General features: G+C 41.0%; 3 protein-coding genes across 5 annotated transcripts; 2 read left to right on the top strand and 1 right to left on the bottom strand.

The window, feature by feature from the left end:
* Positions 1-403: 403 nt before the first annotated feature.
* On the top strand, positions 404-2,758 carry LOC129367111 (CDGSH iron-sulfur domain-containing protein 3, mitochondrial-like). The gene is made up of 3 exons (XM_055041380.1): positions 404-616; positions 1,371-1,487; positions 2,367-2,758. Exons 1-3 carry the CDS (start codon positions 533-535, stop codon positions 2,553-2,555), a joined length of 390 nt encoding a protein of 129 aa, XP_054897355.1. The 5' UTR covers positions 404-532; the 3' UTR covers positions 2,556-2,758.
* A 699-nt stretch (positions 2,759-3,457) lies between these two features.
* On the top strand, positions 3,458-7,033 carry LOC129367195 (CDGSH iron-sulfur domain-containing protein 3, mitochondrial-like). 2 transcript variants are annotated; one of them, XM_055041495.1, is made up of 3 exons: positions 3,458-3,615; positions 6,447-6,563; positions 6,650-7,033. In XM_055041495.1, exons 1-3 carry the CDS (start codon positions 3,538-3,540, stop codon positions 6,830-6,832), a joined length of 378 nt encoding a protein of 125 aa, XP_054897470.1. In that variant the 5' UTR covers positions 3,458-3,537; the 3' UTR covers positions 6,833-7,033. The 2 variants fall into 2 exon arrangements, with proteins under 2 accessions (XP_054897470.1, XP_054897471.1); XM_055041496.1 differs by lacking the exon at positions 3,458-3,615 and adding an exon at positions 3,717-3,732.
* Positions 7,034-7,533: 500 nt separating this feature from the next.
* LOC129367194 (polycomb group RING finger protein 2-like) lies at positions 7,534-16,523 on the bottom strand. 2 transcript variants are annotated; one of them, XM_055041494.1, is made up of 9 exons: positions 16,166-16,523; positions 15,418-15,545; positions 12,769-12,865; positions 12,632-12,687; positions 12,413-12,542; positions 12,225-12,261; positions 12,029-12,127; positions 10,275-10,355; positions 7,534-8,744 (listed from the first exon to the last, which is right to left on the bottom strand). In XM_055041494.1, exons 2-9 carry the CDS (start codon positions 15,533-15,535, stop codon positions 8,364-8,366), a joined length of 999 nt encoding a protein of 332 aa, XP_054897469.1. In that variant the 5' UTR covers positions 15,536-15,545; positions 16,166-16,523; the 3' UTR covers positions 7,534-8,363. The 2 variants fall into 2 exon arrangements, with proteins under 2 accessions (XP_054897469.1, XP_054897468.1); XM_055041493.1 differs by having other exon boundaries at positions 12,225-12,264; positions 16,166-16,522.
* Positions 16,524-19,754: the final 3,231 nt, after the last annotated feature.

Genomic DNA, 19,754 nt, shown 5'->3' with positions numbered 1-19,754 from the left:
TCCCAAAATATAGTCTGATGAAACCAAAGTTGAATGTTGAGATTATAATTAATTAAATCATCTTTAAATGAAGTCAAACTGGCAACTGGGAGATCTGGGGTGTTTTGCATGTGTTCAATACTTTAGAGAAGGAGGAGGCTCACTAAGTGAAACCAAAAACAGGAGGAAAGTGGAACAACAACCTCGCCAGTCAAATTCAAGAAACAGCTACGTGAATGATTATCCCAGACACCCTGACTCAGCCTTGTTCTGTGAGGCCTGGTGCCAATAAATCAGCGGGGATAATTTGATAAAGAAGGTGCTTTACTCCTGACGATCCCCCTTCAGTGGGCGTGCACCACAGATTAGAGCTGTCAATGAAATGAATGAGTCTAAGGAGGAAGAGGAGGAGCAGAGAGGCAGGCGGAGTCTGGGCCAAGGTCTGACCAGAACTTCTGCCGCGGAACCTCCAGCTCTCTGCCTGCGTCTACAACAATAACGACACGAAAAGGCCCATTCAGCAGCCCACCCGCATAAAGTGCGCCACAGAAACATGAATGCGGCCGGGTTGATGTGCGCGCGGTCCTTCCGACGGCCTCCGCCGCTGCTTCCGCCTCCGTCGATCTTCTCCCTCACGGTGAGTTTTCCTGCCAAAAAGTCTCTGCTGAGAGTTTCTGCGGCTCGCTGAGTCACAGCGGGGTTTCTATTCACGTAATTTCTGCAAACATTTTGCTGTGAGCGTGCTGAGTCACGGCTGTGGGTGTTCACACCATGTGTGTTTCTCTCTTTAAAAAAAATAAAAATCCAACCTGGCCATCCGTTCACCTTTACCACCACTGAAGACAGACGCGTGAGGCTAATTGGCTAATTAGCTTGTAGCAGAGAACGACTCTGACTGATGAGACGCCGTGAAAATCCGTGTTTTTACGAAGAAATATTTCTGTTTATTCTTCCTGAAACTTCTGCGTGACTCCAAACATAAGTGCATTGTTAATCAAACTTAAAATATTTGACTTAAAACGGATGTTTTAAACGTTAAAATAAGACGAGTCGTTTCCTTTTGGATTTCTTCCGCTTCTAAAAAAAAAAAAGATTAAAAAGTCCACCGAGTCGCTTTTTGGCAGTAAGTTAACATATATTTTTTGTGTGTGTCTAAACATGACACTTTTGGAAACTCCTCGGAATGTGACTCTCTCACCTAGCAAAGCCAGCAGAGCTCAGCCCGTTTACTAGCAACCCCAACCTCCAGTACATTGGGTCAGCTGGTTTTACCTCCGCCCGTACTCCTCCATCGTACCTCCTTCACCATGTCCAGAGATGTAGACATTATCTGCCAACTTGACAACAGGAGCTTAAAGTCTGAGCAGAACATGTGTTGCTTTGTCCTCCAGGTTCAGAGGCGCCTGCAGTCCACTCAGCCCGTCCCTGCTGCCCGGCTCCCATACAGGGTGAAGCTGTCTGCCGGGAAACGCTACGCCTGGTGTGCCTGTGGCCACAGCAAGAAACAGGTGAGAGAGACGAACGCTGAGCTCGCCTGCTTTTAGATTCATGTCACAGAAGTTCCCATGGCTCCTGTCAAATAAATCTATTCAGGGTTGATGAAATATTAATGGGAGGAGGCTTACAAAGAGCTTTGGATCAACAAAGAACGCACTGTTGCACCTGTTAAAACCAAACAAAGTCCTGATGTCACTGCCGCTCAGGCTGAGACTTGAACTTTAGCCTCACAAAGACTTTAGCCTTGAGTTTCTTGAATAATTATCTTATCTAATAAAGGGTTGTGTATTAGCCTGCAGAGCTGACATTTGTTGGCCCATTGAGAGCCCTTAATGGTTTATAACATGTCTACCTGCAGCTTTGTAAAACTGACCGTTTTCCTCAGCTAAGCAAAAAACAAAATATACTGAAGTTTCCTCCCGTGGTGTTTAAAGTAGCATCAGACATTTCTGGTTCTTCAAACATTTGTTTAATGTTTAGACTTGACAACAAATTGTTATAGTTTGGTGAGGTTTTCTTCTGTTTGCCAGTTTATTCAGTTAAAAGTTTCAATGAGGTTTTAGATTTAGAAGTGTAAAACCCCACCTCAACTATCATTACTGTGCAATAAAGTGACTAATTTCACCTCCATTAACTTGTTCAGCCTTACTTGCCTCCAACTGGTTGTGTTAGATGCTGACATCCACAAACCGATATTTGCAAATTAGCCAACATTTTCCACAGAAATATATTTTAAAGCTGACTTAAAGGTCCACGTTAATTTATTTCTTCAATCTAGTCAAAGTAACATTCAACTTGTTCAACATAAGTGAAGATTAAAGCGCCTTGGCATTATGTTGTAAAGTAACGATTAACATGTGTGTTTTTGTTTTTTTTATCCTGTTTTACAGCCTTTCTGCGACGGCGCTCACAAAGCAAAAGCCCCAAATATCTCACCTCTACTTTTCACTGCCGACAAAAACAAGACAGTGATGCTCTGTGCCTGTAAGCAAACCAACAACTCTCCGTATTGCGACGGCTCGCACTTGAAAGTCATCTATAGGGATGTGGTAAAGTATATTAAAGGCCTGTTTAAATGATCCAGGTCACCATGTCTTACCTTGCCACATTGTGTGACGCAAATGCTGTTGATAAAACACAAATGCTGCTTATTTGTATTCAAGCTTTTTGTTTTTGGGTCACATAATATTGTTCATGAGCACTAAAAGAAGTATTTTGTAGAACTGTAGTAGTGTGAACCTGATTTCTGTAAGAGTACAATAAAACATATTTTTACAAAACATTTACAGTAAGTGTGAAAGGGTTTTATATATATGCTTTGAACTCCGTATAACCCTAATATTTTTTTCTGTTTTCTAATTTATAGTTAAACGTTTCTGAGGAGGAAGTGTTTTGAAGGAGGATCAATAAATGGATTAAATTGAGAAACGGTGGAGCTGGTAGATTTACAAGATTGCCAGTGAGAAGTCACCAAAGGGGGACTGAACAAAATAGTTCCATTTGTGTCCCGTATAATGTACAACAGGTTAGAGTCTCATGGTGACCTAACAAAAAGAAACAGCCTTCTTTGAACGTTTATTTAAAAAGAATACAGTAGTTCCTGCTCATTTTCTCACACTCAACCAATTACAGCGTCCCCTGATTCTAATCTGTGTACACAGCCATCAAGCCCATGTTACATAGATTCCTATTCATATAATATCAAAAGAAAAAAAAATGGCAGCTCATTTGTTTTATTCCGTTTAACTATTAATTATTATTTAATTAATGAGGTTCAGCCTTAAAATATATTTTTGTTTGTGTGTGCCGGCGGTGGCCTTTTTACAATTTTTTACAAATAAAAATGACATATTTTATTTTTTGGGAACCATACATTTAAGTCATTAAATCGTGATCGGTGACTTCCGCTTTCTCATTGGTTTAGCAAATGGCACGTGATTCATCTAGAACGCTTCTCCTCCAATCAGGTCCAACCTGTCGACCGGACGTTTACTGGTTGCTGGTTTGGATTCGGATTCCAGATTGTCGTTGTGAGCCGAGGCGTTAGCTGTTGTTGATAACATGATCAGCCTGTTTAACTCCCGATGGTTGACTTTCACCTTCAGACATCCGCGAACAGCAGCTACGGCGGCTCCCAAGGTCAGATGACATTTCGGTTTCGCCTTTTGTTTTGCATAAACACACTGCCGTCTGAAAATCTGAACTAAAATGCTTCCTGCCGTCGTCCAGATAGACGCCACCAAAGAATGAACCATGGTGAATTTGAGGGCACTGCGTTTTTGATTGACGACACAGCTGGCTGTTTGTCTAGTTTTAGTAGTTTTTTTCCAAATAATCCCAGGAGTTCAGGAGCTTTTTCTAACACAAGGTATCTTTATTCAAAATATTACTAAAATATGACATATTTGTAAATATCAAATATATTAACATACCATAAGGTTTGGTTCTACAACACTACCTGAGATAAAACTGTTAGTTTTATTGTTGTGTGTGTGTGTTTTTTTTTTTTTAAGTTATTTATATGAAAGTCAGTCTTTACCACCCACAACTGGCATTGAGTCGTTGGGCCTCTTTAAATGAACAGGGATTGATTGATGATGACTAAAATTAGGAAATCACATCTAAAAAAAAAAAAAAATTTAAACCACCAGAACATAAACACTGATTTGGAGATTAATGATCTGACTCATGGATGTGTCACAGATGAATTTCAGCAACCAAGATGCACTGAGAAAAAGTAAACAGGTAATGCAATCTTAAAAATAAATGTCTCAAGAAATTACGTTTATTCAAGTAATTATACTACGTTTGTTGACTTGTCACGTTAATCACATGTAAATTAAGTTTGACAAACCTTTAGATTGTATGAAAGACATCGACTTAGTTTTATTTTTTTAAGTTAGAGCTTTTATTCAGTACTTTGCGTTTGAGCTTTTTTGCATCAGGACTCAGATGTTTGTGCTGAAGGAAGAAAAAAAAACTATTTTAAGGAACAATTATTAAAAGTTGGCTTGATATGGTCTGTTTTAATGAAATGTATTTAAATTATTTGACGACGAAACCCTACACTATACCTATTCAGTTTTTTTTTTTTTAAAGCTGATCCAATTAGCTAGAAAAGCAATCCCTGATGATTCAGTTAAACCTAGGGAATGCCGTTAAACTTTTCAAACGATAAACGACAAGATCTAAACATTGGATAAACTCAACCAACAGTAAATGTAAAAACAAAAGAATTTTAATAAAATCAAACAAAAACAGTAATTGGAGAAAAATGTTTTTCTGGAACTCATTGTTTTCTCATTTTAATTGTCAAAAAAAAAGCTCATCAGTTTTTATCTACAAAATGTGTATATCAAGCTCTCACTTATGTTCCTAAATTAATGATGTCCACTTTAATTGATACTAAAACTTAATGCTCAATATTTTTGAGCATTAAGTTCAGACTACTTAATGACAAGAAGAAAAAACGGGGAAAAAAACAACCATGTGGATGAATAAGACAATGTTACAAGGTTTAATGGACAGTTCATTCTTCATAATTTCTTCTTCATCTCAGTTTCTTTCTTTCTCACACAAACACACAAATAAATTATTGATAAATCACCCGATACAAGAAATGAGTGATATGGATGAGGTGCAATTGTTACTGTTGTTCTTCCTATTTTGTAAATTTTGAGCAATGTTGAATAAATCATGGTGAGCAAAAACATGCATTTTGAAACGGTATGTGCATACTCCATGTGGCCAGCACATTTCCTACTTTCCAAAAACACAAGCATGTAACTCCAGAGAAGTCCTCGTGAGTCCCATCACGCTGCAGCATTTGTTGTAGCCAAAGTCAAATTTCCGACCAATCACACAGCATTTCTCTGAACGCTACACAAGAAAAAAAAGAAGTTCTGCCCAGATGATGCGCAAAGAACTACTAAACAAGAGCTGCAAAAGCAGAAGACTTGTTCTTGTGGTTCTGGGAGAGAGAGCACATTTCTCTGCTGTTGTGGAGTTTGTAAAGCCCTCTACACATGAAGCTCAATCAGCGTATAGAATACAATGGCAAATGTTTTTTTTTGCATAAAAGTTTTCCAGACATAGATGGATGGATCATTTCTTTTCCTGCTGTGCGTCCTGTTTTCTCCTTCCTGTTGAGTTTTTACCCGTAATGAATTCTGTCCAACACAAAGGTTTGGACGTATGGGGACATGAAGCCGACAGTACATGTCACCATGTTCTCTTCTAATAAAAGAAAACGAATAGCTTCAAAAGTGACAAATAAAAACCTGTTTTAAGACGATTGAATCGTGAGACCACTGGAGGCAAACGCCTTGCTGTCGTTTTAAGTGTCACCAGCAGAGGGCGCTATCTACGTTATGGACAGAGTAAGTAATTTTGTTTCTTAGGTCGGAAAAACGGGCCAAAAATAGTGGGAAAAAATATTTAAAAGTTTGTTTGTTGGTTTTTTTAGTGTTAATTTCTGACACACTTGAACGTAATCTTTGATCTGCGTAACTTATTCTACTTTTGGAATGTTTAATAACATTTTGTTTGTCATGGACAAGAGATTTCATGTTTATGTTTTTAGCACTTGACAAAATCAGACAATAAAGGAGACCTCTGTGATAATTCTTCACAAAACATGTTACTGAATTATGAAACTGTTTTCAAGCTTTCAGCTCGTAAAGGCTGGTGCCATAAATTAGGATCTGACTGATTAGGATATGGCATCTATTTTGCTGATGGTGGTGACTTTTTATTGTCCAGACTGTATAATGGCTGAGAACTTAAAAACTGATCAGTCTCCTGCAGGCCCTCCCCTGTCAGTGGCATCTGCACCAATTTTAAAGCCTGGCCTTCCTTTAAGACATTTTCTCTGAGTGAGTGGAGTTGAGCAGCAGTTGTTTTGGCAAATTAAAGGCGTTTTCACACACCAGCAGTCACGTGTTTCTTTGTGTATTTTTCTGAATCCCCAGGTTAATCTGTCCACAGCCCGTCCAGAACCTGTCATTCCATCTAAGGAGCCCATAAAAGTGGAGCTTGTTGGAGGAAAAAGCTACTCATGGTGCACCTGTGGATACAGTCGGAAACAGGTGAGAAAATATTTTTTTTGATTTTAAAAAAGACAAACCTCCCCCAAAAAAAGTACCATATTCATTTGCGGTTTTCTGTTTTGAAGCCGTTTTGCGATGGAACCCACAAAACCAGAGCACAGGGAATGAAGGGGCTTCGCTTTGTACCGGAGAAAGACTCCACGGTGTGGCTGTGTGGATGCAAGCACACCAACAATGCGCCTTACTGCGACGGCACACACAAACAGGACTTCATCGTGTCTGCTCCGCTGCATGAATACACAGACTGATGAAGGCGAAGAACCCTGAGGACAGATATGAGTCATTGGGAGAAACATTTCAGAGAAAACAGCATCAGGGCAGTTGGGTTTTTTTTTTTTTTTTTTTTTAAATCAGTGGGGCATGTTGCCAGTGAACTAAATGGCATCTAGGTTTCCGCTATTAACTTTGAAGATGAGTGATCTTACAGAAATAAATTGTTCTTGAACATGTTCAATGAGTAATAATGAGTAACAGGAAAGCAGGTGATTGTGCACAAAATGTGGAATCATCTTGAATGAACTGAAGCCTATAATGAAACTTCTTTGCTTCTAGATATTCCACAAAGTTGTTTTTGTATATTAAGGTAAGTGGAAGTCAGTGGGGACTAAGGTAAGACTAAGGTGACTTGTCAAAATCACAGAGAGGTCATCAGTGTTCTGCTGAGTTATAACTACAGATCTCCAACTTGTTCAACGAACTGTTTTGTTAGTTAACAGTTGTCAAAACAACTAATTGTTTTGTTTTGACCGATTCGTTCAGGAAGGACAAGGGAAGTTTCAAATGGACCATTAAAAAAACATGTTATAGATATTCATACCCAGAATGACTAATTTTTATACATTACAATGTACTCAGTAATTACATTCATATTACAAAGCAGAAATATCCTTTGAATGGGGAAAATGACCCTGAAAGTCCATGACAGGGAAAATTAAACAGGAGGCTTAAGTCAGAAAAACCTAGTAAGTAAACATTTTATTGACCTAAAACATGCACATATGGCTGATTAAAAAAAAGAATCTGTTTGAAAAGCAACAAAAAGGGAATGTTGAAATGTACGGAACAACATACATGGCAAATTTTCCAAAATCCCTTGTTTTTCACTCAGTTCTTAGAGCAGGGACAGCGTGCTGACGAACGCGTAGCCCGTCGGTGTGGTAGTGCTTGGACTTCAGTGTGAAAATACGGCTGGAGATTCTCCTGCTGAGAAAATACCTGCCAGCTTCTGTGACTGGACCTTCACAAAGTGCATCAACGGTTTTCCATAAATGTACACGCTACCTGATGAGGCGCTGCTTATATCAGACACTTTCAGAGAAACTCTTTAAAAAGGCGAGGATTAGCTTGTCTCTCTCTTTTTTTTTTTCCTTCAACATCCAACCGTATGCAGTGACTCGCACCACATAAAGCTCTGATGATTCTGCCGTGGAAGCCAAGTGGACGTCTATGGAAATGAAACGGACTCACTGCATATACGATACAAAAACGGTTACGATATCTTGTATAAAAAGATAAGTTTATACATATGTATGCACACATGCTCACATTTGATACATCCTGTACAGTTTGTATGTGTGCACGGCTCTACTCTACCACACGAACACGCACATACAAGAGTCTATTTGGCTGCATGTCTCAGTCTTTCCAGATGAAAGATAACGGCGATCTGCCTCCTGCCTGTCCGAAAGGATGACAGCTCGGGCCTCTGTCGGCTACTCGGAGAAATAAAAACAGGGAGCAGCGTAAATATCACTGTCCTCCCCCGCTGCCCCATGGGGGTTAAGTCGTTGGAGGCGCGCCGCTTTTGTCGCCGCCCCGTGCCTCCTCTTTGCTGGCCCCGGAGCTCGTGCCGTTGACGGCCACCTTCCGGCTGCTGGAGCCCTGTTTGGAGGACAGCGCGTGTCGCTGAGTGTTGTTGGGCACCGCAGTGCCGTTGGGGCTTTGGATGGCGGAGGAAGCGTTGTGGGAAGCGGCGCTCGTCTGGGAGGAGGCTCTGGGCGGCTGGACTGCGGCAGGACTGTGGAGTTTGTCGCTCTGAGAGTCGCTCTCTGACGTCGGGCTGGTGTTGACGCCGTCAGAGTTGCCCTGGGCGGCAGACTGCAAAGGCCTCCTGCGTTTCCGGTTGGGTTTGACCAGGTACTGCAAGGGGATGGGTCCGGTCTGTGTGGAATTACACAAGAGCATACAATTTGATGCTGAGGAGACCTTCACGTTTCCTAAAGTTAATCTGAATAAAAGGAGGAGTATTATACATTTCATAGGCACATAGTGCCACTTTATAGCACAACCAAGTAACTATGTTATCTTCAGTTGTTATAAAAATGCTGAATATTTCAAATATGACTTGGAAGAATTTTCTCTTAAACACCTAGAAACTGGGCCTCTTGCTTAAAAGCCTCCTGCTCTTTCTGAACTCTGCTTTCAGAGTTCAGAAAGAGCATCTTATGGTGAAATTAAAGCCTCAAAGTCGTTGAGGGTAAGAATCTACCTTATACAGGGAGAGATTTAAATTTTTGTCCATTTTCCATATCTTAATTAAATGCAGATGTGACTGGGCCATTCAAAAATGAAAATAAATCACTGAGCTAAACAACACCCCCTGCTGGAGAATGACGTGTACTTCAATCCAAAGTCTTTGCAGCCTCCAACAGGTTCTCTTCTGAATGAAGCTTCATTTATCTTCCTGTAAATTTGGACCACTTTCCCATACTTGTGGCAAAAAAAACAAAGACTTCTTCTGATTTTCAATATTTTTTTCTTCATTCTACTTTCTGCCGGTCATATATCTAACTCTCTCTGACAGCTCAAAGATTGTTTTGTTGTTTGTTTGTTTTTTTACCTAATCCTCCTTTAAATTTTTCTACAACTTTCTCCCTGATCTGTCAGCTGTGTTCCTCGGCCTTTGTGATGCTGTTTGTTCACTAAGGTTCTCTAGCAAACCTCTAAGGACTTTACAGAAAAGATGTTGCTATTCAATTACACACAGGCTGAATTCGTTCATTAATCAGGTGGCTTTTGAAGTCTGGTGACCTTTCAGCAGTGTCGGACCACCAAACACGTTTAATTAATGCATAATTTAACGCATTGCTATTTCAAATCAAGCAGTCAGACTACAGTTACTTATTGAAATCACTTTGCGTTACTATTTTCTTTTGTAATTTAATTTTCTACCCGTCTTGGGGAGTGATCGCAGTTTCTATGCGGCAGTATCAGCAGAGAGGGAGATGCGCATTTTGTTGCTGGAAAAACAGAAACTATTTGAGTTTCGCTCACCAAGTCCAAGTGTCATACGCAAGCTTTGGGCTTGTTTTTCTTTTTGGGGCTTGAAAATAAGCAGACATAAAAACCCCAGAATTTGTCTGACATCCAGGTAGTTTTAGTTAAGACTCTCCCTGTCCATCATTTGCCTGATGAACCGTCCCACTGTGTCTTTGTTAACGTCAAGTTAATATATTACCTCTGAATTATACCAAGCTTCGCGTTGCGCTCCAGAAAACTGTAATATGAACAGCGCAATAAAAATGAAAACAGTCACAAATGAACGTGTCCGTAAAGTTGTGCAACTAGACGGCATTATAATTATTAATATTAAGTTAAGTGTCACAAATTGGTGCAGCGGGACATCTGAGCTTGTTTCAAACTCGGAACGTTCCTCAGTTATTTCTTAAAGGTACAGAATCCGTCACTTACTCTTCTCCACTCGTAGAAGTAGGCGATATCCATTAGTGTGTAATAGTCCTTTAATGGTTCATCCCCATACAGCACCTCCACCTGTCACACACAGTAAGACAATCAACCAGGTCACAATCATGACATACCGACATTAAGGGACACCAAGACCCCATATACTGGATCACCGTCTCAATGCTGACATCACTGCAACCAAAAAAATGGCTTCCAACAAATTTTCCATTTCAAACGCTGTACTTTTCCAGACTCTTGTTTTTCTAAGAGGTTTTGGTGTAACATTCTAGAAATTCCAGTAGAAAGCATTTACAGAGTTCAGTGGCAGCCATTTGCTCCTTAAATAATAAAAATAAGAAGATGCTGAAGTTGGCTTCCCATGTGATGAAAGGTTTTGTGCTCCATGGAATCTGAACCAACTTGAGTCATGCCATGGAAACAGATAAGAGAAGGTTCTTTTCCAAAACCAAATGCATGAAATATTTCTTATTGTACTCAAAATATACTGATTAAACACAACTAGTTCCCTCTTCTGTTTAAGAAATAAGTTTATGCATCTTTCAGGCTGTTCCAGGCAGATAGGACAACAGCTTACTCTGGTCACACTTTGCTGCGACTCAATCAGGATTCGGCCATCTGCCCAAACCATACTCACCAAATCTGACACACATGCATACCATCGCACTACAGTCGGTAATATAATCGGTGTATTATGCACACCTCCTGAAGTCGAAACTTGTGCTGATTATTTGAAGATCATCAGCAGCATTAAAATATCGAGGCAACATCTTAAGACATCAGCCAGGAGGTTAAAGCTTGGACAAAAATGTGTCCTCCCAATGGACAATAAGCTGAAGCATTACGCCAAACAAAAGAAATTCTCATTGAGACAACATAACAGCAAATAGCAAAAAGGAATAATTCATAAATATTTTCCACAGTTACCTTGTTTAGGTTCCTGGTAAATTTAGAGGCATTTCAGTTATTCCACATTTTACACATTAATAGTTCAAAAATCTGAAAACGGCAAATAAACCTTTTTGAAACAATAGCAACAATGGCGTCTTAATTATTGCTGTTTTCTTTGCTATTCTGTTTAAATTAATAGCAATCAGTTTGAAATTACAGGTGCACAACATTCCTTGTTCATCTGTGTGATTTTGTACGTCTATCGTGTTCAAAATAAATAATGACAACATCAGGAGTAGTTTATCCAGAGACCAGGTCAAAATGTCATCTCAACAGTCAGTTTTTATTGAGCAAGTTGCTTCTGGCCAACATCATATATTATAACAATGAAGCAACTTAGTCTATCACCAACTTTACCGCCTAAAATATCCTTATGGTGAACTGAACTGTCAGTACAGTGACACTGTGCTGATAAACTTACAATATATTGTGCAGGTGGTAAAAGATTACCATCATCTTTTACATTTTATATGCAAATATCTGGAAACCAGATGATTCAACACTGAGAATCCTCTACTGAGCGATGCCTGAACACACTTTTGAAAAAAGAGCAACAAAAAAGACATTAAAAACGTATTGGTCAACGTCTTTGAAAGCTAAGGTTTGCGACTAGCCACTCTACAGTGGAAGTCCACCTGAACAATGGCAGCAGCCGTCTCTGTAGCATAGCAACTGGGGGAAAATGCTGCAAATTTGCAAATGCCACAACAACAAAAAAAAAACAGAGGGAGCCACTAACCCCTTCTTAGGTTCTGCAGAGTCTAAACAGCACAGTGTGTGAGTCCAGTTACCCGGTAGTTGTTTGGTATATCCATCTTGCTCCGGAGGAACTTCGCTAAGTGCATGACAGACATAGCTGCTGGACACTGCAAGAACCGTTTCCCATTGGACTGGGAACAAAGAACGGCACAGAGGAAGAGCGTTAATCGGATGAGGGACAGAAAATGGAATTAAGATGGGCGAATGTGTGGCGGTAACCATCTGTACCTTGTCTCCTTCCATCTCCGATCGCTGCCTTTCACTGCTTCTGCAGGCAAGAACAAAACAGGATTTTTACAAAAGAAAAAAATAGTCGAACGGCTGCAGAGGTAGTACACGCCTTAATTTTCATGATTCAAGGCTCCTCCAGGCTTGTCTATAAAGTTTCCTAATCTTCCTGCAAACCTCAGACTCACCGGTTCCTCTCGTAGAACTGTATGGACAGACTGATTATTTCATCTTCTGCGATGTTAAACGTTTCTACCACTTCGCCCGGTTCCAGCTCCCGGTTCTCTGCGTAGAAGTCTCGCCTCCTCTTCATCTCGTCTAGGTTTCAGAATGGAAACACACCTCCATTATGAAGTTGAACAAAACGTACAAGAACCAGCAGCTGGCCTGAGGTTGAACAATTTTACCTTTGAAGAGCCCTGGAACCAGCTTATAAACGATATCTTGCAGAGTTTTGTCCGCTCTGAAAAATAAAAAGGTTTAATCAAACAATGCTGACAAACAGGCATATAGGATTTAAAAAAAAAATAAAGCGCTGGTTTACCTGATGCTTAGCTGCGGACATGTCTTGTGCACTTGGACGTCACAGCGAGGACAGAACTTATTTGTTTCAAGGAAGGCAACAATGCATGTTTTACAGACTAGAAAAGGATAAGAGATAAAACAATTTTCAGTTAATGAGCGAAAACAAGGCTTCATTTTACATGCCGTCTTGTATTCTCTTGTTTTTGCGCGATATCAAAATGGCACATCAATAAATTTCATCTGCTTCTCAACCAATAGACAAAGTTTTATCAATCTTAAAACACTTAGACTACCAGAGAAACCTGCGGAAAGTTGGTCAGCAGTTAGAAATAGGTTTGTCATTTTTCTTTGCCAAACAGCGCAGAGCCATTCAGGCTGAGGACAGGCTGGATGTCCTCTGTGCCATCACCATAATCTCTTGCAGATTGAGCATGGGAATTGTTCTTGTTCTTTAGTTGACAAACACTTCCTATAAAGTCTCATTACTCCTGAAATTTTGAAGGTCTTAGCTTTTCACGCAGTGACATTGCAGTGAGAAACGGCTCCCTGCAATTAAAATGTTTATGTTGAATGTTATGAAATGTTTAATCTGATATCCTCATAACATGTTTAGCTCCTAAAGAATCTCATTTAGATTTTCTATTGTGTTTACCTTGATTTGTTACAATTTCACAATTCTTTCTAAACACTTTTACAGTAATTCTGCTTAAAATAAAGAACTTTATGGTCACCAGACTGTTGACTGATCATTTATGGGTTAATATGACCCTAATATGAGAGGGATTATTTGAAAAAGGTGAGCCTGTAAATCTGCAATGTTACGAAAAAAAGTTTGGCACACCGGTGTGAAGTTGGTCCAGAGCTCTGCCATACATTTCTTCTGTGGGTTTCATTTGAGGGGTGGGGGTGAAAATCCCATCTTAAAAGAATTTTTTTCTATCATTTCAAGTTTATTTCCAGGTCACTAGTGGCATCCCATTCCCATGCTGATTTAGCCATTATGTTTAGGATCATAACACACTAAAAGATCTGGTGAAAATACAGTACAGACCAAAAGTTTGGACACACCTTTTCATTCAATGAGTTTTCTTTATTTTCATGACTATTGACATTGTAGATTCACACTGAAGGCATCAAACTGTGAATTAACACATGTGGAAATATGTACTAAACTAAAGTGTAAAACAACTGAAAATACACTTTATATCGTAGCTTCTTCAAAGTAGCAACGTTTTGCTGTAATTACTGCTTTGCACACACTCTGCACTCTCTTGATGAGCTTCAAGATGTAGTCACCTGAAATGGTTTTCACTTCACAGGTGTGCCCTGTCAGGTTAACAAGTGGGCCTTCTTGCCTTATAAATAATTATGAAAATAAAGGAAACCCGTTGAATGAGAAGGTTGTGTCCAAACTTTTTGGTCTGTACTGTATATTTTCAATTTATCAGCAGAATTTATGAGATTCCCCCAGCAATGCCCTGCAACAAGCCCCACAGTATCACAAGCAGTAAGTTCTTCCCCACACATTCATCCTTTGCTTCACGCCTAAAGATGTCCAAAGTGTTTTTCTATTAGCTCCTGTACAGTTCAAAGCCCACGTTAGAGCTGCACAATATATAAAAGCTCAGTAATCGGCGCCGTGTCAGGGTTTACAATCCTGAAATCACAAAGGACTGGTCGGATGCAGTATTTAGAATAACGCAATATTTAAACTTCAACTACACTATTCTGATTTGTTGTGGTTGTGATTCAAAAGGCCAATAAAGGTGGGGGTGTTGTGATGAAGGAAAACGAAGAAAACGGGTCAGGGAAAAGTCACCTAGTCTTACTCAAATCATCGTGACGATCATTCAGCAAAACTTACATGTTAGACCATCACAAATCCAGATGTTTACATTTATGATTGTAGGACAGAAAAAAAAAGGGCTTAGCGACAGTTTGGTTCCCAAACACCCTGTTAGCACCTAAAGCTATCCCATGACTCCAAGATGCCAGTCTTTGCTACACAACATTTCCATCCCTCTTTTCACCACCATCCCCATCATTTCAGGTGGCAAAATAAAGATGAGCCTCCAACGCACTAGAGGCCAGGGACTCAGAGAAATGTAAAATATTTATAGCTCGGGAAAGTGGAAATGTAAACACTAGAGCTGCAGAATATACTGAATTTTAATCATCACTACAGTATCACAACGAAGGACTACTTTAACAGAATATCTGGTCGGATGGGTTGCCACTCCATCACAGGATAACGTTGAAGGGCAATTTAGAGAAACCAGTTAAAGTGTATATTTTCATGGCGGTGGGAGGAAGCTGGAATACCTGGAGAAAACCCACACATGAATGTGCTCTCAACCTTATTTTATGAAAGAAAAAAATAATAATCCGCAATTCTGGATTTCCCCTTAGTAAATAAATGTATTAATATAAATGGTTGGGTTTTCTGCATTTTGAGAACTCCTATTAAAAACAACATTTATGTCAAGGACTGTTTTTTGCACCCCACAAGCAAAACATTCTTCCACGTCTGTCCGTGCAAAATGAAAGCCTTACTCAAAACAAAACAATCTCAGCAGACAAGCACAGCATGCATATGTGCGGTTCACCGAGCCTCTGTGCATGCAGGTAATGATAAAGCCTTCACTGGGGGTGTAGGGGGGGAACTTACAGGAGTGCAGACACTCTACGATGGTTGTGGCATCGATCAGGTAGCCGGCGCACAGCGGACATGTGAGCAGCGGGTTCAGATCTGTGATTTTGACCCGGTTCGGCTGCATTTTATCCATCTGGGCAGATCTGCAGGGGGAAGGGGGGGGGGGTGGAGGGGCAGAAGGACCCGAAATGTGAATGCGTTTGATTTGGTTATCTCCCACACCGCCGCTGCTCTCTGGCAAAAGACAATGTGTGTGTGTGTGTGTACAGCTCGTCTTTGGGACAGCACCTCGTGAAACCACAACAAACGGACCTAAAACAACTCTTTACTGCACGCTGCTGCGATTAATACCCCCCTCTGAGGGCAGCAACACGCAGCGGCCAAGCTATGGAATCGCCCTCTGTGTGGCCTCGTCTTGTGCACCAGGCTCCAGACTCCCCCCTCGGCCAACAAAGAGCGACTCCATTTCCCCGGAGCTCCGCCGTCCTCTGCCCGTCTGAGCAGGCGGGCGGGCGCGCACGGCCGGGGGGCCCCGGCACATCCAGGGGGAGGAGAGCATCGCCGCCGAGGGGTGCTGCAGAATCACACTGGTACACAAAGCAGCCATCTTAAATTCACTGACAGCGCTGAATCGGGGAGAGCGAACAAGAGGCTCCTGAAAATGTGACACGGTGCAAACTCTGCGTGCGCCTCCGCAAGCAGCGGCGCAAAGGAGCTCCCGACGAGAACAAGAGAAGGCGGAGAGCGGCGCCTGCGTTCCTACCTGATCAGACATCAAAGTTCCCCTCTCGCTGCTCCCAGTCGGACTCCAGGTGAAATTACTTGCACTTGGGCAGAATTGTGCAGCGGCGCCAGAAAATGGCTTTTTTCAGCACCGTCAGAGGACTGCCCATTTTGGATCACGTGGTGTTTTATTTTGTCGCCTCGCCGCTCTCCCTGGTCGGGCCTGAACGCCGAATCCGGACCCTCCACAGGCCCTGCTCACTTTGTGCAACGACGTTTTCTCCCTCGCAGGCCGTGCGTTGCGTTTTTTCATTTATTTCAGCCTTTTCTCCCGAATTGCCGCCGCCGAATGGAGACGATTGTGCTCCACCACGCCCTCTGTTTGTTCCAGTCTGAATGGACAAACAGCTCGTCTGCTCCAGAGGCCCTGCAGGCCTTATGAGTCCAGGGCCCCAACCCTGAAAGGGCCCTTAACATAAGTTTTAGTTCAAATTCAAAACTTGTCTCATCTACGTTTTTAAAAGAAGATGATAAAATAAAAATAAATAAATAAAAGCTGCATCACCGATACAAAACAAAAAGTGAATGATTACAAAAATTCCAATAAAAATCTCAGTAATTCAGTTATTTATTTGTTTAAATAATGTTTGTCTGTACAGCATTGTTTGACAATAAATGTCATCTCAATGCATTTCTTCCAGACCAACAAGTTCAACCAGTATCCAAAAACACACACTTTGATCAATTAAGTCAAATCCAATGCAAAACCAATCCAATTCAATTCTAGTAATAATGCACTAGAAATCGCATTTAGTTCGTAATGCTAACTGACAAAATGTTATCCATGTAAAGAAGTCATTGCCTTTGCAGCAATTCCACATACTGACCAAGCATGTGGAAACAGTGGAGCAGAGCAGCTGTTTTTACCAGGAAGCAACTGCCGGCGGATCCTTGCACAGTGTGCCTGCAGCAGACTGCCACTGGCAGTGATGGTGCATGAATGAATGGCTCCATGGGGGGAGACCCTCCTCCTGCCATCCCCTCCACTTCCTGATCCCCTCACAACCAAACACGTTGATCCCCCCACCCCCGATATGAAACCATTAGGAATGAAAAAACTGTGACCTTTTTGGCAGTTTTATGTTTCATGAACACATGCAGCACACGCGCGCGCGCACACACACACACACACACACACACACACACACTCACACACACACACACACACACACACACACACACACTGTGACCACCCCTTAACAGTCACAATGTAAAATGATTTTTTTTGTTTGTTTGTTTGTTTGCTTACAAATCAAATATAGTTTTGTGTCATTTCAAATGTGTTTCAAAGAATCTCTTCTCCATATTCTAGAATCCGGTCCCAGTTGAACTAGTTTAAGGACTTTTGACTTTGAAATAAAGCCGATTAAATGCACTCCATGTGCACTGAAAACAGTGAAATAGACCTTTATTTTGTGTCCAATTTGAAGCATCATATCACATATTGACATGGCATGCCAGCAAGCAATAGAAAACTGGTTTGGTAACTGGCATGTGACCTTTGTGTGTTTGCAGCATCCATAGGCTATGCCACCGTGGCCGGTGTGTCATCTTGCACATCTCAATACCTGCAACGAATCTAGGATTATTTTTATCCATGTTTAAAAAACAAAAAAGAGTTCCCGGCCACTGTAACTCTTTCAGTTTCTTTAAAGAGAGAAGTTGAAGAAGATAAGTTGTAGACCTGCTATCAGATTAAAAGAGCTCTTCAACAGAGGTGCCAAGTACTGAGCGAAGCTTGAGTAGATTATTTTGGACAGGAGGACTTCTAGAAGACAACCTCACACCTTGACCACCTGAGGACTGAAGTATAAGGGAAAGACAGCTTCAAAAAGAGATCAGGGAACTTTGACCTGAAGCGAAACATCCAAAAACAAATTCACCTGCATCATCCAGAACTTCATAACCAACTCAGTCACTTTGTCGTACTGAAGCTGGAAGTCTGCAGAGTACTTGGGACCTCGGACAGAATAGTCCAAATAACACTGTGTCTACTCAATCACAAACAACGCCTTACTTATCTGCAGTGAGATTTATCGATACGACTGTAAATTCAAAAATCTAAATCCAGGGCAGGTGAAAATTTCAATCCATGCCTCCGTTATTTTAAAGTGCCTGATTCTAATTTCAATGTCATTAATTAAATTATTTCATGCTATACTTTCAATTGTAATGTTTTGTGATATGTGTTGCTGTAACCAAGTTGCTCTCTGATCTCACTGAGGAGGAGATCAGGGCTTTTCCCCCCTTTGCCTCTTTGCATCAATGTCATGATCTGTTTATGCCTCCTCATTTGGGGCCTCAATGTCTGTTTTGGTAACTTTGCTCTACTCTATGCTTTGTTTCAAAACCGTTCTATTGTAGCTCTGGTTTCATGTGTTGGGCCTTTGACATGCAATAAAGTGACTTCACCGCCGTCGATGCAGCCGTGGCAGACTTTCTTCCAGGATCACGCTGTGTTTAACGTTATCTCCATCCGAGCCAACTTTCCATGTTCTTGCTGAAGAACAGCATCCCCATATCATGATGCTGCCACAGTCAAGTTTCAGGATGGGCAGAGTATCTTCAGGTTGATTGCAAATATTATTTTCTTAGTAAACTTCAGCAACTTTAAATACTCTTGCATCATGTTTTTCTCCTGACAAACTAGATGCAAACGATTGGACGGGAACTGTTTCACACCTTCTTTACTACTACCAGAGGCATGCGATGCTGCATTTTATTTTATTCTTTTGTATCAATCCGATACATAGGGCCCATATCGACCAAATTGCTGATGTCATGCAGATAACCTAACACATCAGTTAGGTTTGATGTGTTATCAATCTTCTGACCTTTTTGTAGCTTTTCCTTTGAATCATTTTTGTTCAGATCTTAAGTAGATGCTTAAACTTTGGGCAGGATTTGGACAAAGTTCAAGTATCTACGTAGTGACCACAGGCTTCATGCGCTTCTTACTGGTGATACACTGTTACTACATCTGCTGTAGAGAAACCCAGTTAACATTAATTAATGGTAATGAGAAACATGTTCGAAAAAGCAAACAAACAAACAAAAAACATTTTTGAGGGCAGCAATAGCAACCCACGTTGTTAAATTGACATTCTCACAAGTTAAATTAAAAACATTCGCTATAAATTCTTAAGTGGCCTATTCCAATCCGTATGGCAAGCTGTTGTAACATTTAGTAGCAAGCGAGGCTTTTTAAAACATATTCCCATGAATAAATTCTTGAGATTCTGAGAGTGACGTCCTTCCTCTTCGCAATTAGCATTTCAGAAAGCTTGACTTTTTTCAGGAAAAAAAAAAGAAGTTTTAATTACATTTCCCATTGAGATGTATTTGGTCTGGTGTGAGGCTGCATCTCACACTTCTATGGGAGTCTTTGTAGTCTAACTGTCACAACTAATAACCCAGATTACAAAAGAAGGCTGGATCTGGCCCCGATCCAGCCCAGCGGCTGGAACCCATCGGCTTTGAATCTCCGTGGATCTGGATTTTAGCGCAGTGACTCTTCACGGTTCCCCAGTGTCGAGACCGCGCACTGCAGCCAGAGAGGCCGCAGTGCG

Source organism: Poeciliopsis prolifica, unplaced genomic scaffold (assembly GCF_027474105.1).
Source record: "Poeciliopsis prolifica strain line A6 unplaced genomic scaffold, Auburn_PproV2 SCAFFOLD016, whole genome shotgun sequence".
NCBI lineage: Eukaryota > Metazoa > Chordata > Actinopteri > Cyprinodontiformes > Poeciliidae > Poeciliopsis > Poeciliopsis prolifica.
This window is presented reverse-complemented; position numbering and strand designations above follow the sequence as displayed.